General features: G+C 43.9%; 1 protein-coding gene across 1 annotated transcript in view; it reads right to left on the reverse strand.

The window, feature by feature from the left end:
• The window catches only part of LOC144828070 (adhesion G protein-coupled receptor E1-like), a 230,359-nt gene extending 205,020 nt beyond the window's left edge, over nt 1–25,339 (reverse strand). Inside the window, exons 1-3 of the mRNA XM_078686206.1 lie at nt 25,336–25,339; nt 24,817–24,936; nt 14,490–14,689 (exon numbers count right to left, since the gene is read on the reverse strand). Coding sequence (XP_078542332.1) covers nt 14,490–14,689; nt 24,817–24,936; nt 25,336–25,339 — 324 coding nt within the window. The remainder of the gene's footprint in view (nt 1–14,489; nt 14,690–24,816; nt 24,937–25,335) is intronic.
• Nucleotides 25,340–25,995: the final 656 nt, after the last annotated feature.

Consider the following 25,995-nt stretch of genomic DNA (forward strand, 5'->3'; position numbering starts at 1 on the left):
GTTAGGTTTGTTTTGCCAAGTGACTGACTCAAGAATTCTCTGCAAGGGGTTATTCAGTTCTGTACCTGGAATCTAGGATGGTTGAGGGATGGTATCTCTCGTCTTTGGTCTCGATATTCCAGGCTGCCTGCAAGGGCTGCCCGGAAGCGCCGGAGCTGGATTTCTCGGCAGGAGAAAGCAGCGTCTCGTTCTCAGCGCGTCAGGAAGGCGGGGCTGCGCCAGCGGGGTCTGCTCTGCTCTGGGCTTCGGCAAGTCTGGCTGCTTCGATCTCGTCACCACCGCGTGTGTTTGCTTAAGGCAATACCGGTAATATTTATACCTGTAAGGTGCCGAGATTGACGTAAGGATGGACATAGATACGTCAATAAGGATGTCATACGAACTGGTCGTTAGCAGATTCTTTTGCTGAAGTTCTCGGTGAAATCAAAACAATGGCCGCAGGGTTTTTCCCAGGTTGTCATAGGTTTGATTTGTTTTGAGAACTCCGTATGCCTTATCAGGGGCTGGAGGAATATTGCTTGTCTAATTAGATGGCAAGCGTTATGACCTAATCAGATAACACGTTCCTGTGCCGTGGTGTGGCTTAATCAGATAACGGTTTCTGCATCATGGGATGGCTGCTAGTTAACTTGTTAACCAGAACAGGGTCAGGAATAGGGGGATCGATACAGAACCTATAGGAATACATCACAGAACAATGTCATACATTCACCCCAGTACAGAGATCTGGGCCTAAATCCATCGTTTTTTTGCTCACCACACCACCCCAATTCAGACATGGCCATATGCAAATCAGCCTGCAAGATAAAATTAGAGCACATAATTATTTCCTGCGCGCCTCCCAATGCGCGTTTTATAAGTCACCTGTGATGAGAAAAAGCATGGTGACATATATGGTGACTTTGTGAGTATAGCACGTCTCAATAGCAAAGACGCACTAAGGTGCTGTGACCTGTGAAAAGAAAGACACTACAGGACTTGCGCGCAGGAAATATTTACGTGCTCTAATTTTATCTTGCAGGCCCACGAATCAGTAATACTGTTAGGGCTCTATAAACTAAATTAATTGCATACCACATAGGTAGTAGAATATCCATTTCACCTGTATATACACATAACACACATTGATGGCAACATTAGTGAGTGATAGAGGGATCTGACCCCGTCCTGACGAAGAGGCAGGTAGCCTCGAAACATGTTGACACCATCAGGAGAACTAGCTCATTGACAAGCTGTGTTTTTCTCCGTCACACCAATTTTTAACAATACCAGCCTATGAGTATAAAGAATTTTTTAGTTTTCAAAAGGCCAGGTATTATTTTAACCTCACTTTTCCTATCACTTTTTGACCCTACTTACACTCAGAACAATACACCTCACATAGCACTTACAATATCTGAGTGCTCCAGCGAAGTCGCTAGTCGTAGCATGCCCCGTCCCGCAGCGGGGGGCGGGAAGACCCCGTTGATGAAGCATGACACCAAGGGACCTTTTGGTGTGTGAGGGGTATTTTAACAAATACTGTGTATGCCTGTCATATCTTGGCTCACAGGAAAACCTGTTAGAGGTGGATCTTGTTGTTTGAATATACCTTATTATTAACACAGCTTCCTCTGAATTTTCCACCTTTTCCTCCATAAGCATGAAATTGATTTTAAGCATTGTTCCACACTTTTCACAATGTCTATAGTCATGAATAGAGTGGAATCAAGATTTTCTTGGATTGAGTTGTAGGTGCAATGGACAATTATCTGGATGCTTATTCAACGTCACAACAATCATTATTACCAAGTAGTACCCTCAAAGTAATTACATAGGCTTCTATGATTTTAATAATTACTTGACGACTGATGTAAAAATTGTGTCTCTCCAAAACAGTATGGGGTATATTGTTATGTGCGTCTTTAACCTGTCCTATATTTCAGTAAACTCATCTTGCACACTGCTACCCCCAAATGCTGAGTAACACGAACTTCCTCCTTGATGGTTCAAGTGTTGTCACATCTATAACTAGCATATGCCTTTTGAAAAGCTTTAACCACTACCTCTAGTTAAGGAAGATACTTGTTGCTTTTGCATGAAAGGAAGAGGCTGATTACTGCGTGGCGTTTTAGAAGGCTGTAACCTGATATGTTGACTGAACAGTAGTGGGAGCAAAGACTTCAATTAAAATATTACTGCAATGTTAAGTGAACACATTTGGCCAGAGATAGTGACAAACTTAACTTTAAGCCTGTTGGGGGGGGCGTGGCAAGCCAGCCATGATGGCGGTCGGCTGCCGATAGAGCTTCGGAGTCACCCGGGGATTAAATCCTGATACTGGGCCTCTGAGGGAGCCCAGACTTGCCCACAGGTGCCGGGAATCGTGCGGATGCCCCTGGGAAGGTCTGACGGTCAGAAATACTCAGAGGCGGCCTGAGACGTGATGGTTATGGAACGAGGCCTGCTGCGGCGTCCTGCGTTTGCCAGCCAGGCACTGGAGTATGGGCGGAAGTAAGGGGAGATGCGGACTGCCCAGACGGAAGCAACCGTGAGAGCTGCCAGCGTACGGTCGCTCCGTCTCATCTGACGGCTGAGGATCTCCGACTGACGCTGAGCTTCTAAAGAGACATTGGCCTGGGACTGGAGGTGTGACGAGGCGGCTCTGGGTGGGATTGCAGCGCGACTACAACGGACCGCGAGGCCGAAACTGCCCATGGCGCCTGCTTTCCGCACTGGGGCGGGTGAACACCGCAGAAAGTAAAAATCCTGGGACGCAGGGCAAAAAAATTAGGAGGGGGCGGTGAGTTCTGGAAGGGAGGAGTCTGGACCGTCTCCCCCTCGCTCGCCCCCCCCCTTCTGAATGTTGGCAGTGGACGGCGCTTCGTAATTTTGCCCCGATCTGAGTGCGGGGACTCCCCGGCCTGTAGTGCTGTGAATCAGAGGCCGGCGTGGGAGTACCTGATCATTGGGAGATGGCCCGGAGCGGGAGGAATGACCGATAGCCCGCGGCGTGCTGAAACATCATGGCTGGGTCCTTATGGCAGACTACTGAGAGTGGCAGATAGGGGACGTGCTACGGCGAGCACCTGAACCTTGAAAGTGGAGGCCTGAACACGAGGTCCTGGTGGTGGCGAACCCCCTCCCGGATATTGAGGGATAGTTTGTGTACTTGTGGACGACTGGCTGGCCGGTGTGGCAACCCCCCTTCCCCAGTACCCGACGAGTGATGGCTAAGTAAGAGACCTTGCATACGGAGTGAAACTGAAGGCGATCTACCAGTTGCATAGTCCTTGGGCTTGACGGAGACCTCGTGGGATGAAACCCCATTGCTTTCCCTCGTCATTGCACTCTTGCTCCTTCATACCTGCCCTGCCTTCTTCTTTACTGGACGCTCTTGCCTTGATGTGACGCAGTTAGTGCTACCGGGAATCGCCCGCCCTGGTGGGGAGTCATCTTAGAGATTGTCCACATTGAAGGAGCTGCCAACTTCCAGAGGAGAACAGGGATCACCCCCCCCCCCTTTTTAGACGCCATGGTTCGGAAAGGCGCCAAGGGTCTGGAGAGCCTGGGAGACCCAGAGACAGCGCGGGCTGGGTCGGGTGTCGGAGATGGACGGACCCCACCTGGGGCTGCGGGAACAGGGAATGGTGGGGAACCACCAGCGGACAAGTTAGACTTGATTTTGAAAGAAATAAGAGACTCCAGAGCAGCGATGGAACAGCAGCTGGGGGCCCTGACTACAAATATGTCCCTTTTGAAAGCAGATCATGGTAAATTGGCAGATAAGGTTAAGGACCAGAGCCTCGTTCTTGCAGATCTTACACCGACGGTGGCGGACCACTCTTCCTCCATAAAACAACTCCAGCAGCAGGTGACCTCACTGATGGATCGGGTGGAAGATGCGGTGGGGAGAAACCGACGCAATAATATACGCGTCATAGGCCTGCCGGAACATTGTGAGGGAAATCGTGCAGCGGAATTTATGGAGTAATGGTTCCGAGACCATGTTGCCACTGGAGGTCTGTCTCCTTACTTCTGTGTGGAGCGAGCTCATAGGATCCCGACTGGCCGACCTCGACATGGCCGACCGCCCTGGCTGCTGATAGTGAAGATCCTTAACTACAGGGACCATGATGTCTTATTGCAGAGGGCTCGAGAGAAGTCACAAATCCAATTTGAAAATCACAGAGTATCCTTATATCCGGATTATACCACTATGGTCCAGAAGCAGCGCTTGTCGTACCAACCGGTGAAGAGAAGGCTACAGAAGGCCGGACTGAAGAATGCACTCCTCTTCCCTGCCTGGTTGAAGGTTATCCACGAACAGAAGACACATTTTTTTTAAAGTCCCTTGGATGTGGAAGAATGGCTGGAGGTGATGGACTTAGAAGATAGCCAGGAATCTGCTCAGGGACGGTCCGGTCGGGCTCCGGAGGACGAGTCTGGCCAGGAGGAGAGTGGGTCCCTTGAGCCCGGTGGGAGGAGTGGACGCTCGGGCCCGTCGCGGAAGCAACAGAAAAAGGACCAACTAGGAGCGCTAGCGACAGCGGGTGCCTTCCGTTAGGATACAGAAAAGATTGGAACTGGCTCAGAGGACCGTACGATTCATTCTGATTCTGATCACAGTGCCGTTCTGTTTCCCACCATCACACCCAGAGCTGCTGATGATATAATAGACAATTGAGGACGATGGCGAACCAAGCTGAAATAGGAACACGGAGACAACATAAGTGGTATCCTTTATATAACAATAGTGGCAATAGTTTGTCTAATTTTCGTGATCTATTAGGTACAATGCACTGAAAATTAGATGTCTGTTGTGGGATAGAGGGAGATATATATCTAGAGTCTGTTCTTCAAGTTCTGGACGTTGCTGGTGAGCCAAGTTGAGACATGCACTCCATATGACCACTTACTCATTCTGTGACCCTTCCCCCATTCCCTTACCACTTGTTATCATATATCCTTATTCCCCGGGATGATCTGCCGTTGAGCAAGCGGAGCTGGACATGAACAATGAACCGTTGGTGCTAAAGCTTAGCCACCCCCCCATTGGCGTGTGCACCATGATTTGGAATGATATGTTTGTTATTCTAATGTTGGGCCCAGCATTGTTTAGATGCTGTGCCGAGTTTGGTGGGGTTTTAAATTTGGTTTTAGGGTATAGGGACTCCTGGTCGCTACATGCAGTGGATAATACAACAGGGCTACAGTTATTCTTACAGGTGGTAGAAGACACACACGGCTGAGATTGCAGGAACATACCAATTCCTCACCTGGAGTGTGCAAGGTTTAGGGGCAATTCAAAATCGTCATCGAATCCACTCATTCCTCCTTAGACACCGTACACAGATTGCATTCCTTCAGGAGTCCCATCTTACTGATATGGAGTCACAGAAATTGAGAAATGGAGAGGCACGACATACTCAGCCTTTTCTAGGGGAGCAACTATATGGGTCTGTCATGGGGTACAATTTGTGGAGGTGGAGAGGAAGGTGGATGACCAAGGTAGGTACATCTTAGTGAAAGGTACACTGGATGGGAGGTTGATAGTCTTGGGAAGTGTATACGCACCAAATTATGATCAGGATAAGTTTCTACACAAACTAGGCTTGGCACTATCGGACTGGGTCGAGATACCCTGGGTGTTGGGAGGAGATTGGAATGCGGTCTTAGATTTGAATATGGACAGGTCACACCCCCCCTACAGGCTGCTGGAGCTAACAAGTTGACTGACCTCTTTGCTTCCCGGGTCGGAGGTTGGATGTTATCAGATACATGGTGGGAGTTATATCCCACCCACAAAGAATACTCGTTTTATTCTCCTCTGCATAATTTACACACTAGAATTGACCGGTTCCTGTGTTCAAGGTCGTTAATTACTAAAGTGGAGAAATCAGAATATTTGACAAAAACGTTCTCCGACCACAGACCCTTAACTATTACACTCCTCTGGGGCAGGGTACCGACTCCGGTGCCCACCTGGAGACTTAACCCTTCTCTCCTAGAGGATCCCCCCTTTCGTGCATCTCTATCTGTTGCTCTCACTGATTATTTTAGAGTGAACTGGGATTCTGCTTCTTCGAATCTGGTGGTTTGGGATGCCATGAAAGTCATGATCAGGGGTGCGACAATAGGACAATTGGTGGGGGCTAGGCAGGAGATCCATAAGAAACTTTGTGAGGTGGAGGACCGGTTGAAGGCCCTGGAGCGGGAGGCAAGTCTTGATCCTGGGAAGAAGAGAGACCTACAGATGGGGTACATTGACCATGCTGAGGTTTTAGAAACACTGCGGACGATAGATCACAAGGAATATTTACGTCGTCAACACGCGGAAGCTGATAAGTCTGGCACATTATTGGCCAGGTTGGTACGTGACCAGCCAGACCCACCGACTATAACCCAAATACGTGACCTGACGGGTACCTTGGTCTGTACGCAAGTAGGGGTAAATCAAGCCTTTTACGCCCATCTGAGTGGCCTCTATGCGCCCATAGGCCTAGAGGACCCAGTGCAAATTGCCGAATTCCTGAGTGATCTTCCCTTCCCGGTCCTGTCAGAGGACACACAAAAGACAGTCAAGGTCTCTATTACGCAGCATGAGATACGCGCTGCGATCAAGAGCCTCAATCGTAATAAAACGCCCAGTATGGATGGGTTACCGGTAGAATTCTACTTGACTTATTCGGATATCCTCGTACCGGTTCTTGAGAAGGTGTACAAAGTGGTGTTCAAAGAAGGGCAATTACCGGAATCTACCATGCAGGCCCTGGTTACATCCATACCTAAACCTGGCATAGATACTCTAGACATGGCTAATTATAGACCTCTCTCCTTGCTCTCGACGGAATACAAGATCCTTAGTAAGGCCCTGGCCGTGCGTATTCATTCTCATCTCATTACACTTATACATCAGGACCAATGCGGTTTCCTTCCAGGGCGTAGTACCTCATTGAGCACACGTAGATTGCATGCCTTGATGTCGGCCTCGCCTCCGGACCTACCGCGGGCGGACTGCATAGCGCCTGACTTGAAACAAGCATTTGACTCTCTGTCCTGGTCTTTCATGTTTGAATTGCTGAAACACTTCGGCTTTCCGGACAACTTCATATGCTGGATACGCTTATTGTATACTAACCCTACGGCTACGGGGCGCACAGGTAGGTATGTCTCCGAACGCTACACAGTGCATGGGGGCACTCGACAGGGCTGCCCCTTATCCCCGATCTTATTCGTGCTAGCACTGGAACCTCTTGCGTTGGCACTACGAGGCGCCTTGGACCGGATGGGCATCCAGTTAGGGGGGACATGCCATTTGATATCTATCTACGCTGATGATATCATGTTATACTTACGTGACCTAGTGTCCGGCCTAGCGATCAATCCTGGAAAATCGGTTGGGTTCTTCTTAAGGGAAGGACTGCAATCCTCTCATATCCTTTTTGGAATGTATCCGATTCCGGTAGCCCCTGTTTCCTTTAAATATTTGGGCGTACAAGTATACAGGAAGCCTGAAGACCAAATAGATTGGAACATCAAACGCGCCATTACACGACTCCGCGGTAGCGTGGGATTCTGGACTTCATTACCACTGTCCGTATTGGGCAGAGTTGCTATTCCTAAAATGATTATGCTACCCCGCTTGTTGTATTATTTCGTGAATATATCTGTGATTCTTCCCCAACATATTTTTTATTCAATCAACACTCTCTTGATCAACCTTATCTGGGGGACTGGTCGGAGACGCATCAGTCTGCGTGAACTCCAATTGGGAACCAGGCGGGGGGGCTTGGGGTGCCGGACTTCAGGGGCTATTATTATACCAGCCACCTGCAGTGGTTGTCATATTGGATTGCGGGCAAGAACCTACATGAGATTGCCTTTAAGAAAGAGCACCTGGACCTGGGGAACTCCACTCCCTATTGTTGCCGAAAGCCCGGATCCCCCGAATTTTTCTCCCCTCCTACACACAGCATTAAACATGCTGGAAGAAAGCCCTGTCATATACGTCCACGGTACCACCTTATGCGACGAACATCCCATTGTTGGGCATTCCGACACCGCAGGGTAGACTTACACAAAATGCGTTGCGGATTTGGACGGACAACGGGGTTGAAGAAGTGGGAGCCTTTTTTGGTGACGAAACGATGTTAGACCACGACTCCTTCATGCAAATCACGGGAGCCCCTCCAAGACTATACCTATTACATGCCACGGTATCTCATTATATTAGGGACACATGGGCACCCTTAAGACTAAAACCAAAACAACATGAACTGGTCTATTTGATGTATTATATGGGGGAGGGGGGACATCTTGTACGCTGGCTCTACACTGGGATCAGGGAACACGCCGAAATTCCGCTTACAACACTTAGAGCGACCTGGGCTCAGGATTCTGTTTTGGAACTAACAGACAAGACATGGCAGCTTATACTGGAGCACCCGAAAAGGGTATCAAGTAATGCTAAATTCAGGTTTATTCAGACAATGGTGCTCCACAGGGCATATCTAACGCCCAAGCGAATACATTGTATGTTCCCAGACTCCCCACATTGCTGCCCCCGGTGCCAAGGCGAAGAAGTTGATTTCATTCACATGCTGTGGTCCTGCCCGCGATTACTGACCTATTGGGCTGAACTATGCCAGACGCTTCACACTGTTACACAATTGCCTGTTCCGACGGAAGCCCTGTATTGTTTAATGGGGGTGCTTAAGAGATCTAAGTAATTGAAGGTTAACTAAAATTCATAGGCCTGGCCCTGATTCTGGCAATTAGATGCATAACGATGAGATGGAAATCCCCAAGGCCACCTAGGTTAACTACGTGGCAATCGGATCTAGTACAGTGGGGTCGGGCAGAGGGTGCAGCCTTAAGGAGAGAGGAAGAGAGAGGCCATAGAAAACAACCCATAGCGATGGAGTGGGACGCGATGGTATTGAAATTGGAAGGAATAGATTCAATTATCCCTCAGGTAGCTGGATCACAATAGCCTGTTCAGAAGAGAGGAAGTTGGCTGAGAGGTTGCACCCCCACAGGAAGGTGCACATGAAAATTATATCCTGAAACTGCAGTTTGACGGTCATTATTGTTTGCCCTAAGAGAATCACCTAGATGAGTCTGAAGCGACCAGGAGTGGGTGGGTTAGAGGGAGGGAGGAGTGTTGGGGATGGGTGTTTATTGTTTTGAGAATAATACTGCTCCTGTATGAAGTGATCTTATAAGCTGTAGTCAGTGTGAGGAACTGAGAACTGCTGATGATGGAACTTAGCCTGTTCATTTTTGCCTTCTTTACAAACTCTATTAAGAGACTGCAATTATATACTGTGAGACAGGAGTTTACGTATGATAACACAAAAAAGGGGAAATGTCCTGATACAAATGTATGTTCTTACTACAGTCACCAATAAAGTGTTTAAAAAAAAAAGCCTGTTGGTATATAAAGAAATTAAAGTCTGAAAGTGGTGGGGTAAGCAACTCAAACCATCCCCAACTCAGGAACGAAGTTATTATACTTGTTGATTAGCTACACTTAGACAATGATACGTCTTAAATACACTAGTGGCATCACCGTTGGGTGACCACCGAGCAGACCACTAAAAGACAGTTGCACGTTCATGATGTTCGTGTTGTGTTGCTGTCGCCTTCCAGCGTGCCTCAGGAACTGCAGACTGTTTTACTGCTCGATGATGTCCACGAAGCTGACATCGGTCCAGCACTGATGGCTTGGATGGAAACACCTCACCTCCCAGAAGCATGAAAGACCAGCTGAACAAAAAAAGCGAAGGAGCACACACCAGTACCACATAAGCCCTCAGCAGAGGAAGGCACTACTGAGCGGAAAAGACTAGAGCCAAGAGCGGCCCATGAAGGTAAGAGCGCTGACGCTGGTTGGGGGGGGGGGGTGGGGGGGGGGGGGGGATTTCAACAGATGACAACAAGGGAAAATAAATTATTTAGTTAATTTATCCTCGTGGTGGTCTGTCGATATCCCTCTCAACCCAGTGCCACCGCCTCACCACTCTTACCTGCACGGACCACTCCTGACTAGAGACTCTTTGCTAATATCTGGTGGAGAACTGCAAAAAAAGCTGTATGGTGGGTGCTCTGGGCTCTAACTCTTGCTATTTTGGAAATTAAAGCAGATACAGCAATACCCACTTTATTATTAGGAATATACAGACCCAATCACACTGAAGCCTTCCCTCAGTTAACTAACAGTAAACGTAGAACCCTCTTACAGTAGGAGTGAGATGAAATGAACTGTACGTGGGTCATCATGTCACAGAGTGATAGCTTGACAGTAAGTTTTATACCAGAGTATCATGTATCAATACTAGATACCAATGCAAAACATAACATGTACTGATATATAGAAAGTAATACAACTACTTCTCAGCAATGTCTGCCGGGACCAGATACAAATGCATTGTCCCGTTTGTGTACTGCCCCAAAACCAATATACAAAGGCAGAAATCTATGTGTTATATTTAACTTTTCATTATCCTTCCTTCCAAATATTGTACCAAAGACCACACGGTTACACATTCTCCTGCTCAGCACACGTGTCACAAATCTGCCTTTCTAACACAAAACAGATAGTCTTGTATGCATGTAAACAGTTGTGATTTGTATACCCACTTTTAATGATGTTTTGTAGGGTTGCCACGCAAGGGTGTTTCAATATGATTGCAATTCCTACTTTTATATATGCTTTTATCACGAGGTGATGGTAACAATGGAATTGTGTTATTGTTTATTGAGGAGATTATTATGTGTTAAAATAGTGATTCTATTTACTTTATTCCTGATGAAGCCGTGAGCAACACTCCATCTTGACGAAACAAGCATTTGCTCAAATGGTTTAAGACTTGGCCCAAAGCATGACAACTGGAAACTGGAAGCATGAAGACTATATTAAATGATGGATTGTTGATATAATTACAGTGGCTTCTTGATTTTGTGTGCTCGATGGGCTCAATGTTTTGAACTTGTATGGTTCACTAAGCTTGTTGGTGGCCTTCTTTTCTTTTAGAGCGTAGTAGCTGAGAGAAGTTCGAAGTTTTAATATATTTTTCGACACTGTAAATGTACACCAGCAGTGATACCCAATCACTAAAGAATGTGATTTCTGGTTCATTTTTCCACTAACGTTTCACAAACAACGGACCATGCACTAAAGAGCAACGATCTGGAAATCACCAATAAAAATGTTGCTCTGTGTCAGTATTGTCTTCAATGATGTTTTCCTCATCTCCGTTCAACATCTCCCTTACATTTCTTGTCTTCCTGTAACCTATGAGTGCCCTATATCACTTTACAAAGCGCTTAAATATGATAATTAACAAATAAAATAATATATAATTTGTAATACATTAATGAACAGGTATTCGTCACCTCTACTTGTAAGGGTGAAATTTCCAAAGACATTGTGAAACGGCCCCACTCCACCATGTTTCATTTTGTGTCTGTGGTTCCCCCTGCAATTTTGTTATTGGTACTTGTTTGTGGGAACACTAAGTCTTAGGGACCCCTCAAACTGTAGATTAGTGCTCTTCAGTGTCACTCTTTCAATGAGAACTAAGAGTGAAGACCCATAATTGTGTCCCCACCCTATAATCCCAAAAGGGATACCTACCATACCATACCTGCACATAAGGTGGCGGTGGCTGATTACCAGCCACCTCAAGTAATGATGCGCTAAGGGTTGGGGCAAACATGAGTCCAATTCAAATGTATGGGTTTATATTTTTTGAATGATTAGAATTGCCATGAACATTGTGCGCAGCTTTCACTGGAGTAACCCCTAACCCCTTTTAGAAAATTAGCAAGAATGCTTACATTATTAGCTGCCTAGACACTACAGGTGCATCGGTTGTTAGAGTTACCAGCAACTGTTGTATAGTTTTATTGTGCTGTATTGCATTTGACCTAGGTGCATTTGTGGATGGATTATTTGCTACTTCGTGGATGTTCTAGGCCCATGTCCTAACAATCGCAATAACTAAAACAGACCAGAGGAATAAACTAAACACCCATTTAAAGATGTCAAAAAGCAGTGCTTAATTTGAGCCAGTAGTTTTCGGTGCTCGGCACTGGCACTTAATTGTTAGCACAGGCACTTATGACAATCTGCCACTTGGAGACGCTATTTGACTAATTTCGAGATAAGCACAGCTACAGTTGTTTATTAATTCAATATGCATTAAAAATAACTAATTCCTGCATGCTCAAGCCATTCCTATAGCTTCGGGGGCCTGGCATAGTCTGAATTGTCACACTTGTATGAGTGTAATGGTTAGTAGTTGTGTTGGTCCTGTCAGTGGCACTGCTGGCAAGGGCAGTGGGTGGTGCAAGATATAGCAGCCTCCTGACGAAGGAAGGTCCTGGCACATATTTTATTACAAATTAAGCACTGGTCAATAGCCAATTTAAACATGCTCAAGATAGGGAAAGCTGCATGGAATTAATGAATTAAAGAACAAACGGCTAAGATAACAGCCACAGCACTGGGGATGAACGTGTTTAAAATTCTGAATCAGATTAGTCGATCTTCTTATGGGTGCAAGCTTTTTCAGGAAGAAGTGATGACATGTCATGCAGTTTCTCACTGTTCTACATCAGCAACAGCAGCCCAGCTGTGAAAACGTTGACTGTCAATTCCTCCTACTGTATGCAAACAAGAAAGACTGTAGTGTCTATGATTGCCAGTGGATACTAGTCGCTCGATCATTACTGGATCAAGTGAGATGTATATGTGGCCTATGCCTGGTGGACAACTACTCACCAGCTTATGGGGATCCTGGCTCTTGGTCCATCTGATGTAATCAGCAAGGTAACAAATAAGAACTCTTCCCTTCTCTCTGTTTCAGCTGAGACTTGACATTTTCAACAGATCCTTGTTTCCCAGTTGTCTTTTCCAACACACTCACTATTCACATAATATCCAGGGAGCATCCCTTCTCTAAAGGTGCACACAGACGAATGCAAGGGAAGTAATTCTGGAAGGGTAAGGTATATGATCCGTGGTAGTGACTGTGATGTGGAAGGCTGCAGCCTTCTCTTTACTATAAACATCCAATTGTCACACAGACAGAGCTTCCTGACTGATGGCATGGAAAAGTATTTTGTCTGCAGAAAAAAGTGCTTTTGAACTGGGGATCCTACTCCAGCTCTGCACATTTCTCTGCTATGGAGAAATACATTAAGCGGGCATAGATGTTCGTACAGAAAGTCACATGACCTTCCCAGGAGAACACCTGGAAAACAGAACCTGGTGCTGCTTTCAAGGCCTATGTGTTGGAGTTGTTGTGAATAGAAACAAAATAGGAAAATCACGTTCAGGCAGAGGTGGAGATCTCTGCCCCTATTATTCCAGCATTTGTTGTGAATCTGGTCCAATGTCTGTAGTTGGCCATTGGTCATAATTAGGGCTCCCGCTTTTATGGTATTTATTTTTTTAACATTTCCTTCTGCATTTATCCATATTTATTATTGGGCCATTTTATCTGTATTTTTGTGTGTTTTGTGTACATTTCCATATTTATTTAACTGTTAGGACACGCACTCATATTTTAATGTCTTTCATCATTTAGGTATTTAAGATGACAAATATTACACAACAATATGTCCACTAAATATTAGCATTATATAAAAAATGTATGTTGATTTCTGCCATTATTTAAAGACACTTTATCCTGATATTTGATTTCCCATGCTATCCATTTGCTCAGCTGTTAGGCTACAATTCATGAACGACAGCTGGGAGAGTCACTTAAAAGAAGCACAATTGTCTGTATTTGTCCACTTTCAAAAATAAATGATGACATAAAACACATCTGTCTGTATTTATCTGTAAAAATCTGTAAAAACGGAAAATAGGTAGCCTTATTCATAATCCAGGTCTAACACAGCAATCTTCTTTCAATGTGTGGTGGTAGTCATTTTAGGTTATGATCAGGATGGTAGGCACACTAGCTTTTAAATTCAACATAGTAGCTACCAAGTAATTAATTCATGGAGCTATTTTCTAGAGCATTGGTAGGAAGGGGTAGTTAAGATAAGGCAGTTTATAATGGAACAACATGAGCAACTTTATGATGATCAAAAGGTAGGGGAAAATAAATTTACCAAGCTCTATAGGAGTCCCTAAATTAGACATTGTTTTCAAATGTAATACAACAGACCTTTGCCAGGGGGAGATATAATTGTTGGAACTCTCTATGTGAACATAGATACTTTTATCCTTGTTCTGATTTGCATTGCCTTTGTCCCTTTCAGGCAGTTAGTTTCCGGTCACTCTATCCTGGTGGTGATTATTTAATGATCTCTTAATTTAATTTATGATCTAAAGGTGTGTAGAATAAGGAGAAGTTTTCCTTGAACTTCTGCTTTGGCAGACACCACTGTGAATGCCCAGTGCCTCCTCTGCATATATCCATCCTTCCTCTGAAATCACCCAACCGCATTATCATAATCCAACTCTTAACATCAGCAGTGCCACAAACCTTTAAATGTTCCAGGATGAAGATGACAGGATCTGAGAAGTTGGTCCTTTTGTCACTGGTGATTTGGCCACTGACTACTCTCGAGTTTACTTCAATGTCACGAAGAGTTTCAGGCGAATCTGTGTTGTTGCCTCTGAAAAAACTCCCATTCAAGATGAGGTTCATGTCTGTGAAAGATATGAACCCTACACCAATGGAGGCTGGAACATTAGAACGAGAAGAAGAACAAAAAAGCATATCAAATATAAGAGAGTAATGTAAACCAGTAAAGCCCGAGATTGGTAATGCTACTAACTCATGCAGCTATCCCATCACTACCTAGACTTTGACCAGGGGTGTCTTTGTTATGCAAACTATGCAATCATTAGACATTATTTAATAAAAAACAGAGGCCACATTTGTGAAAATGTACATACTGGATGGTTAAATGGCTATATGGAATTGTAACGGTGTAATTTTAGCTCCACCTTTACACGCCACAAATGCTTACCACGAATGAGCACTTAGCTAATGGTTCCTGTGTGACCCAAAGACAATTAGTACGAATTGTCACACTTCATATCATTATTGAAATGCATTTACTGTAGAATTTGAGACTTCATATATAATTATGTGTGCCTTAGCAATATCAAATGAGATATCCTTTGGAGATATGATGTATATAACATCCTCACATATTTGGAATGTGTTTACTCTAGAAACGATAATGGATTTATGTAACGTGTGCACTAATGTTTCACTTATACTTCATATTAAAGGTAGTTCTTAGCCATACTTACACTTGCTTTTAATAGATTTATTGTATGTCATATGCAATATGAATCTATTGTATTGGCAAGTTATATTCATTTATGATTGAAAGTGTACAGGCATATTAAAGGTGTACCATAGATTCAATATTCTAAAATTGCCCTTACTAGGCCTGATTTCCATGTTGCATAAAATACTTTGTTCTATTTCTGCTTGCATGACTTTTCCCTTGCAGATGCGTTCACAATCATTGTTACTTTGACAATAGATACAAAACTGTATAGGCAATAGAGAGAATCTGAGAAGAAGACCTTGATGAAGAAACATGTAGATTCAGAGCACTAACTGAAGAGTCCTTTTCTGCAATGTTACAACATGGCTTGGTTGAGCAAGGACGATGTCGTTCCCATGGTCAGTGTGGGATATTTCATGAATGTTGCAGCTTGCAAAAAGAGAATGGAAAGAGACAATGGAGCTCCTGATGATGTGAACAGAATGGTGGTACCTGAGAGATGCTAGTGCTAATAACTGGAGTATACCGTGCCTGTTGCTAGAGCCATTTTTCTTGGACTTTGAGAGGTTTAGACCTCTATGATTATTCCCTTTGATTATTGGTGAGTGTGGCTTAGGCTAATACTCAAAATTCCCCTGATCCAAGAAGACTCTTGCTCGAGCTTCTGGAATGCTGACACCCTCACTATTCCTTTTATTTCCTGTTTTTCCTATTTTTCTGCATTTCCCTGAATTTTGAGATTCTTTAGACTGATGAAATATCCTCTTAGTTTGGGCTTTTACTTAGATGATTCTAGATGAATTCATGTATAGAAGAGAGGACCAGAAACTCTTCACTGAGCATTAGATCTTACTACTGATCTTTTGTATTGCTGCAACTGAACTTCTTGTTTGCCTTATACTGGTACGCCTAAACGTCTTTAGGAGGTTGGGTTTCCCAGTTGCTATTCTGTATCTTTATAGCAGGGTGCTAAGATCAGTGTACCTTAACTTGACTACTAACTTGTAATAAACAATCTTAACCGTAGCAATTGATTCCATGTCTTTATTGTGTAGCCAAATGGATTACTCTGTTGATTGAAATTGATTGATGTAATGTTAACTTCCATCATCTCTCAGTTGGGAAAGAAAAAGTCCATCGGAGGACGAATGGCAAGAGGGTTGGTCCAAAGAGCTGCATCAGAATTCTCTTTTCTCTAAAGGAATCACTCTAAGCACGTAAGGGGCAGTGCTCCCAAATTAAAGAATTCAGAAAAAGGGAAAGGGGTCCATCGGCACAGATTAGAAAGCCCTCATGACAAATATATGGAATGCGTGCATCATGATCCTGCCATTAGGAGTTTTTCAAGAATCCAGAACCTGCCACAAACATAGTGGTGTCCAATAGTTGCTGCACACTTTTTTAGATCCACTCATTGCCCAGAGATATCACCATCCAGTTGCAATAATTTATGCAAACTAAGCAGCCCTGACTTTTTCAAGACTAATTGTTGGATAAGGCCATGAGAAAAAACAAGGATTCTAAAGATTCTTCCACACCTGTGTGCAGTAAGCAGTCAGGCTCTGGCAGTGGGTACCTGAAACTGTACTGTATTGTATTGGTTCTTGTATAGCACTTTCTTACCCCCTGTGGGACTCAAAGTGATTGCTGGGATGTCCGATTTTAAAATTTATATAGTGCTTCATACCCCTGGCTTGGACATTAAGTCCTCCAATTTGCATCTGATTCAGCTTATTCAAGCTCCACTTAACTAGTATTGTTAACAGCTACCTTTTTTCTGATGTTCACATTTTAAGTACTTTGTGGCTTTTTGATTGCTTGGTCGCAGTATTGCTTGCATCCTTCCTCCAGAGGTGTAACACAGGCCCATGGTGCACCTGTGCTGCAGAAGGGCCCACAACCCTTAAAGGGGACGCAACTCTTCTGGGGGAACCCATTTAAGTCGATACCAATGTGTATCTGTAAGATATAGGAGACTCAGAGGCCCTGCATCACATTCTGCAAAGGGCCTCATCATTTTCCGTTATGACACTGCCATCCTCCTTAGTAACTTGCTAGTGTTTCTTGTTTTCAGACTGTGCTTCCATGGTCCGAGCTTACAATACACTTCAAGTGTGTTGACAATGTACATTCTTGTTTCTGTGCTTCATAATTTTTGTTTGATGGCCCTGATTACAACGCCTCATTGAAGGATGAGTTTTTACCAGATACAGAGATATCTCATATTCCAAGTTATGACTTGAAAATTGTGAATTACATGCAAGCGGTTGACCTCCCTTGATTCCTCAGAGTCAATGCTTTGTCAGCAGTAGTCCTATTCCACCACCTAGGATACTTGGTGACTGATCAGTGCAGCCATGTGTTACAGGGAGAAAAAGCAATGGCACACACATGAGGATGTTAGTAACTTTTCAGATCACTCCAGTAGATAGCCTCACCAATCAGTGGAACCAGATAGCTCCTCAACGGATTAAGACTCATTGCTAACCTCTGGGAAAATAATCATACTGCCATTGGTACTGGAGAGCTGACCTCAACCTGGAAATTATCATAGAGTAAATGTGCCACAAGTGTAAAAGAACGACAACGAGAAGTTGCACAGAAAAACATGGCTGAATAACCAACAAAGGCGGGCAGAGCGAAGAGATCAAGGGTGAATTGCTTCTATTCACAGAGATGCTTGAGCAGAGTACATACATCCAACAAGACAACCAATATATTTAAAAACAAAATAGAAAAAAAATGATGTTGGGAATAAAACATCCGCTCAAGTGAAGCCATAGAGATCTCTGCTAAATTGGCGAAGATCTCCAAAATTGGCAGGAGGATGTCCACGAGGGTGTAGAAGATAATGACCTCTGCCACCATGGTGGACAGCGGGCAACCAGTTTCAATGAAACCCTTAGTCTTTTAAATAGTAATGGATGGATACAGCAGACATTATAAATGCAGAAATGCGGTCAATTTTGTCCTAGGAAACATTAAAAAGAAAACATACATTTTGAGCAGTAGAGGTAAAAAGGCTTATAAACATATATAAGGAAAAAGAGAAATATGATCAGCAATAGGAAGAAAAACAATGTAGTTTTGTTATGACTGGACTTCTAAAGTTAGAAGACATCCAAGTGCCTCTGTCTAAAAATATATATGCTTGCATTCGAAGAGGCGGTAATAAAAGAAGTGGAAGAACTAGAACCCCAGAGAGACGCCTACAATAATCTGAGTAATAACGAACGCACCGCCCTAGAGAAATTGAAGAAGAGATCAGAACTGGTCATTAAGCCAGCGGATAAAGGGGTGCCACAGTGATTCAAAATGTGGGCGCATATCAAACGGCATGCTTTATCCTTTTGAGTGACACAAAGTTCTATAAAAAAATCAACAGAGATCCTACTACAAGACTTAGAAAAACTATCAGTACCTTGACAGCTGAGGCCCTAGAAAAGGGCTGGGTCTCGAAAAAAGAACATGGATTCCTTAATCAGGAAGAACCACCACCTCTGTTCTACACAATCCCAAAAATCGACAAAGGTAAAACACCACCACCTGGTAGACCCATTGTTTCCGGGATTAGATCAATTCTGGAACCCCTTTCCAAATATACTGATTGGTTTTTACGCCCTCTGGTCAAACAAATCAGGTCCTTTGTACAAGACACCAAACATCTATTAAATCTTCTAATCACCAGCGAATATGACCCCAATGAGAACATACTAGTTTGCCTTGATGTTGAGGCATTATATACCAGCATACCTCAGTCTGAAAGCATCAAGGTTATAGAAGAACTACTCAACCAAGGAAACTGGGAATGGACAGCCCCAGTAGAATGGGTCATCACACTCATGGAACTAGCAATGACAGAAAACTTTTTCACGTTCGAGGATCAACTATACCTCCAAACCCATGGGACATCTATGGGCAGTACATTTGCTCCGAGCATTGCCTGTCTGTACATGAGCCATTTTGAAGATCTACATGTCTGGTCCACCAATCCATACACGAGTAACATCTGCAAGGGGTACAGATATATTGATGATGTGCTGATGGTGTGGAAGGGAGATGAAGAAGGACTGCTAGGATTCCAATTGGATCAATCAATTTGACCCACACCTCAAGTTTACAGTAACTAAAGACAGGGAAAAGGTCTCCTTCCTCGACGTCAACATTATAGCAAACAACAGCACATTGAGTAGCTCCCTATACACCAAACCTACCGACAAAAATAGTCTGTTGAGGTTTGATAGTGCCCACCCGAGATCACTCAGGGAGAACCTGCCGGTGGGACAATTTTTAAGAATCCGGAGGAATTGTTCTCAAATAAAGGACTACAAAAATGAAGCACAAATACTAACGGATAAACTGAAAGAAAAGAAATATCCCATCAAAATCATTGAAACTGCCGAGAAAAGAGCACGTAACACCACCAGAGAAACTCTTCTGGACACACATGAGAGGATTCAACCTCAACAAATGATATGTGTCACAACATTTAATTCATCGTCAAACCAGGTGAAGAAGATAATAAATAAGAAGTGGACGATACTTACATCTAATAAGTTAAATTATGAAAAACCTATGTTCTCAATAGGAGCTTGAGAGACTCACTTGTGCATACTAACAGCTATCAACCGAAAAATGAGAACCAACTTACTCTGTGGAATGCACCCCAGTCACCGGCCATTATCCATGTGGAATGTGCGTAGCATGTGAATTCACTGAACACACAAAATCAATTGATATATGCCTACATACCCCATGGGAGCAAAGGACTCATACCAATTGCAACACAGAAGCAGTGATCTATCTTATTAAATGCCCATGCCACTTATCCTATGTGGGTATGACCTCTAGAAAAATTAATGTCCGCATTGGCGAACACAGGAGTACCATAAGACGAGCAGTGAATGCCACTAGACTGACTGCCCACTATGTAGAAAAACAACATAAAGATACAGACATATGGTGGACAATTATTGAAAAAGTGAATGGCACCCAAAACTTACAGAAAAGACTCTTAGACAAGGAGCAGCGATGGGTGTATCGCCTGAAAACCCATGAAATTGGATTAAATGATGATATTCCATGGAGCCAAATAAATAAATAAATAACTGGACAGTAGTAAATCACATAGGGCACTTCTGATCGCTTCCACCACCTTATTGATGGCTGCCCAATCGCCCAAATAAGAATTCACATGGTTCCGATATATCCTGTTGGAAACGCGCCAGAGAATAATCGTTTGGTGCCACTTATCAGTACGTTTCGAGTAACTGTTAAAAATACAGCACGATATACATTAATATCACAATGAGCCTAAATTGCAAAAATTGACCACATTAGTGATTACATGCAGGATCCTTATAGTCCCATAGGACAATGAATATGTCCATTAGACCAGGTATTTTTCCCTAGATGATGTACCTCTCAGGTATTTGCTAAGAAATACCATCAAAAAATAAATGCACTCATATATCTCAAAAATACCTTCGGGCACAATACTTCGCTAGGATCTAATAGACATTAGACTACAAATCCCATGATCCCCTTTATTTAAAATCGCGGTTCACCTGACAGTCACGCCATCATGCCGTGACGTCACTTCCGGGTTAGCAGAGAACGACACACCCATGCTCAACGCTGCAGCGTACAACCGGCGGGTTAAATAATCCTGTTGTTAAGTTCCCCGTTCGCAGTAGCCCAGGACCACGAACCGCAATAGGTGTGTGAGCGGGGTGACCAGAAATTGGAGTAAGTGCGCACAAGTTTTCTTACGGGCAACATGCTGTCCCGCTATTATTGGATTCCTCTCCGTATTGAGACGGCCATCCCTGACTGGGATACGACTAGTCCATTAGAAGACTACTTAAAAAATACCGCCTTTCTTTGGACTCCTTTCCCCTTTAGGACCACCCTAGCAATATCGCGGTCCTGTCAAAAAGCTCGAAGTCCCCACAATTTGGGTAAGTGCTATAACGAATACTAACAGATGAGTGGTATGGATGTTTGAGTGTACACGGTATGTATAATAATAACATTCAAGGTTTTAATAAATCGGTGCTCCACGAGTTGCAATTGAGATTGATTTTATATGTGGGAACTACTTGTGATACACGGTTTTAACACATAAATAGTGTTAGAATGCGAGTTTATTCATCATACCATAGACCTGTCACAGTCAAACAGATTTTGTCACAGGTATCCATGATGAATGGCACAGTTTGGGGGAATTTCCCTGACGAAACGGCATGCACACAAAATATGGCATGCTATGCACAACTCACCTAATAGAATGAGTACTGTATAATGACCTGTGGCTGATGCAAATATAATCTGCTGTTTTTCAACCCACAGATGGAGCCTGGCAACATGCAGACACAATGACATTTGCATATTATACGAGGAGAAGCTACTCTTCCCTCGTCCTTTGGTTAGGATAGGGACCTCCCATCCTGTTATTCCCCACACATATTGGGGGGTTTCTGATCTTGCCCTGAAGAAAGTCCTGGACCTTTATGGCCACCAATGGATTGAAACATGTCGGCACTAGGGTCTTAGGACCATAACAATCCATTAAGACCCACGTTTACATTTTTATTCAACCCAGCCAGACCCAGAATAAAGGGAAACCAGGGGTTTGACTGAGGTTTTTTATCTTTAAGACCCCCCCTTCATCTATCCAAAGAGCTACCCAACACTGTGGTTGAGCCCACCCTGACCTTTAGGAGTTGGGGTGACCCAATGATGAAGCATGACACCACTAGGGTGTGTGAGGGTAATTTAATAACAAGAGGTGTCTACCCCTATACCTGGTTATGTTTAGAATAACCATCCACAGTTCTGAACAGTACACATACACCCTAGAGAGGTCCACTGTACTTTCAGGTTCCTCCTAAATAGGACCCTGTATTTGGATTTTATGATATAGGGAACACACCACTGCATCCGCTGATGTTGTGTTATCCTTGGAGTATTTCTAGTGATATTCTGTCTAAAAATATGCACCTAGGCTATAGCACAGGGACTTAATAAAAACCTGGGAGATCTTCAGGCTGTGTCTTTGGCACGCTCAACATGATTGCTCTTGTTCCATGGTTCTGTTCCATGACAATGTTGAATGTCAACATGCTAGAGCAAGCTTTTGCATTTTGCATAGTAGTGCACTGTTCCTCACCCTAGTGACATGTAACATTTCTGTATGTCATAGACTCAGGCACTAAATAACTGGCTAGTTCATTTTCGAAGCACTATGCAGAATCCCACATATATGTTGAAAAGCCTACAGTAAATAGTGAATATTTTGGTTCACCAGTTAGAGGGGCAACACCATAGTCCAAGGTGTGGGGGCTGAGAGTCAGTGGAGTTTCAGCACAGCTCTTCCAAGCTAGCTATATAACGAAAGTACAAGTGTCTTTCACCACCCTTATTGGTTAAGATCACCATGGTTGGTACTAAATGATGTAGGGCTGCTTGACCTGAATAAAGGGGCAATGAGATCCACTGCATACAGTAGTATGCTGTTGGAATCATGAAAGGTTTTTGTCAATAACCATTTAGGTCAGGCAAATCAAGATTAAGTGAAGTAATGTTAAGTTAACAATCTCCATGTCATATATTATGACATCCATTTTCTGAAATGAGGCCAAGGAGAAAAAACATGCTGTACAGTGCATTTGTCTTAGTCACCTGGAGTGGCTCCTAATCCAGCCAAAAGAAAGCTCGTGACTTTTCTGATTGATTGGATCACATTCTATTTCTTGCTAGCTTTGGTGCTTTCCAAATGCATTGTTATAATTTCAGAAGGGACAGGAGACACTGTCCCTTTTGGGACTGGATTATGATCACAGAACTACAACCAAAGAAAGGAACTTCTGTCTAAAGGAATGTGTAAAGAACGAAAAAGCGAGCTCGCTAGCCCGAGTATGGATGACATTGGTGCATCTCAGGCCCGAGTCCTAGATCTGCCAATCGAGTATGGCAGATGTTGTGTTTACAATGTTTTTGGACATGCTCGGTGATAAGCTCACCACTCTCTTGTGCATGCTCTATGAACCAGAAGTTGAACAAGATGCTATGTATAAGAAAGACTAGAACGCTCTACAGGAGGCTCACAGCCCACCATGCTGGAAGTAAACTATCCTCCTAGGCCCCGGCAGAGGCTACACAAAGTGGACTACACTAGCAGGGGAGCCATTTTTCTACAAGCGCCAAACTGGACTTCGAATTTAGTTTTGACTAGGATGTGAATCAGAATGAAGTTAGTATGGTTTGTTGTCTAGAAATCAGTACAATGTTGTAGGGCCTGAATAGCGAGCAGTGCACAATTCAGGGTTTAGGTTCACTGGAATTGAACATCTGCTAGAAAGACTTGTTGGTAATAGAAAGCAGTTGTCAGGTTGACTAGTAGTGTAAAACTGGGAACAGAGTTCAACTGGGAATGCAAGGCTAGATAAAGACTCAATGGCAGATGTGGGCTTTTGCTAGGTCATGGCCGGGTCACGCTTGTTAGCTGTGCATTATTGGAAGTTCAAGTACTAGGACTGTGCCAAGATATAGACAGAGGTGCATTGGCAAACAGCTCCAGGCTATTTTGTGGATTTATTTATTCCACAGAAACTAGGTCAAAAGTGGTCCCTCTGGAAAATCTACCACGGGCCTCTTCAGGACTCGCACTATTCCCAGGGCCTCATTTATGAGGCCTTGCGTGAGTTTTGCGCTTTCGATGCGTCACTTTTTGTGACGCTTCGGCGGCGTAAAACAGGCCTCCTGATGCGCACTATTTACAAAGTGACGCATCTAAGCAGATGCGTCACTTTGTAAACCCCTGCGCTACATTATACCTGCGTCAGGTATAATGTATGCAGAGGGGGCGTTCACCCGCAAAAAGCCTCGTAATAGTGACGCAGTGAAATCTATGAGATTTCACTGCGTCACTTTTAGGATGCTGTTGCGTCAAAATCTTGCGCCTGCCTCACAGCAGGCGTAAGACTGACGCAAGCCCTTTCACATGGGGCTTTCCCCATGTGAAAGGACACATTGCTGGAGTTGCGTCACTTTTGTGACACACTCCAGCAATGCGTCACTTTTGCGCCTACAGATACGTCAGAAATACTGACGTATCTGTAACTCCTTGCGACATGATGCGTCATATTATAAATATGACGCATCAATCATGTCGCAGGGAGAGTGCAGTGAAAAGTGACGCATCGCTGTTTTCACGCAGCGATGCGTCACTTTTCATAAATGAGGCCCCCAGTATTTTCTGGGCCTCTGCTTTACTGACTCCCCCACTCTGCTCTATGCATGGCTGACACGATGGTATGGCCGGCCGCATCGGTGCTCACGTCAGCATCCACCAAGACAAGACCAGTATCAGCCCTTAGCTGCCTGTTTGACTGTTGCTGGAAACCCTGTGCTTTGCTCATGTGATAATAACGGAATGAGGATCATGTATGAATGAGCTCAAAATGGCGTCAGTGTTAGACTGGGGTACATTTACTGTGAGTCGTGTTCAAAGTTGCAGAATCAATTTGAACGCAGTAAATAAAGAAGGAATTCTGGGCATACCTTGGTCTCTGTTTCCAGTGATTGTCTTGCAGGTAATGTGCATTTGGTCCTGTTTGGCAGACAGGTTAATCAGAGTGTTCCGCTCATTGCAGCCGCCCTCTACCACCTTTAGCTCCACATCTGTCAGAGGAGGAAATAAACTAGAGTTAAGAACGACAAGTCAACGGAAGCAGAGACCTTTGAGAGAGCGTAAATCTGGGAAAAAAATGTATAAGTGCACCATATTTACAAGCACGTAGTTAGTTTTAATATACATTGCACAAGAGTGTCATATATCCAGAAGTGAAATATACAAGAGTGTTTAAGTAGAGTAACAGTAAACATAGCAGTGTGAGACTAATGTAGAAATGTTAGAATGATATGAAACCTCACGTTTCTCACGTTAAGTGACTGTGTGGAAAGGAAATGGAACTTAGCAAACCAAATGAGAATGTGTAGGCCGCATAGCAACTCACAGTAGAGATAAAGTGCTGCTAATTAACGTGAGACGTGGTTAACATTGTTTTCTAAGATATTTACTCATTGAATTGAAATATATTTTATATAGATGTGTCGCATTATATTATAGAGTGTTGGTTAAAATACTGTTTAAATGTAGAAATTAAATGTTTCAGAGGAGCAGAAACCGTTCTATGTATTCCTGATAGGTCTGAGGAGACAAAGTCATTTCTTTTGATCTAAGGGGGCTCATTAAGGGGAAAGTCGTGCTAGGCACTAACTGCAAATCCTTTCACATGTTTTATGGTCCAAGATATGGTGGAGGTTGGAATTTGAGGCCCACAGTACATGTGTCTGTTGCAGGTGCGAGGAGCCCTAATCAGTACCGTGATGAACAGTCCCTTTGTTCAAGAGAGCCAGGCGCAGGCCTGGAGGAGTCTTCAGGAATTTTAGGGGGTACTGTCTCGCTGAAGAAGAAGCCTGGGAAGCAAGGTCAACTTTAACGAGGGTCCCGAAGAGTATCATCATGGAGTTTGCCGCTCAAAACTGCACCACGTGAGGGGCGTCCCGAGGGGCGTTCCTATTGGAAATGTGATTTCGTATTAGGGACAGCGACCCGGGGAGGAGAGGAGAGCAGATGATTTTGGGAGCCTAAGAGAGCGGTTGGGTAGGCAGATAGGCTGAGCACAAGATACTGATTTACAGAAGAGACAAGGAGGAGTGCGTGATCTTCTTAGGAAG

The sequence above is a fragment of the Lissotriton helveticus genome, chromosome 4_1 (assembly GCF_964261635.1).
Source record: "Lissotriton helveticus chromosome 4_1, aLisHel1.1, whole genome shotgun sequence".
Lineage (NCBI taxonomy): Eukaryota > Metazoa > Chordata > Amphibia > Caudata > Salamandridae > Lissotriton > Lissotriton helveticus.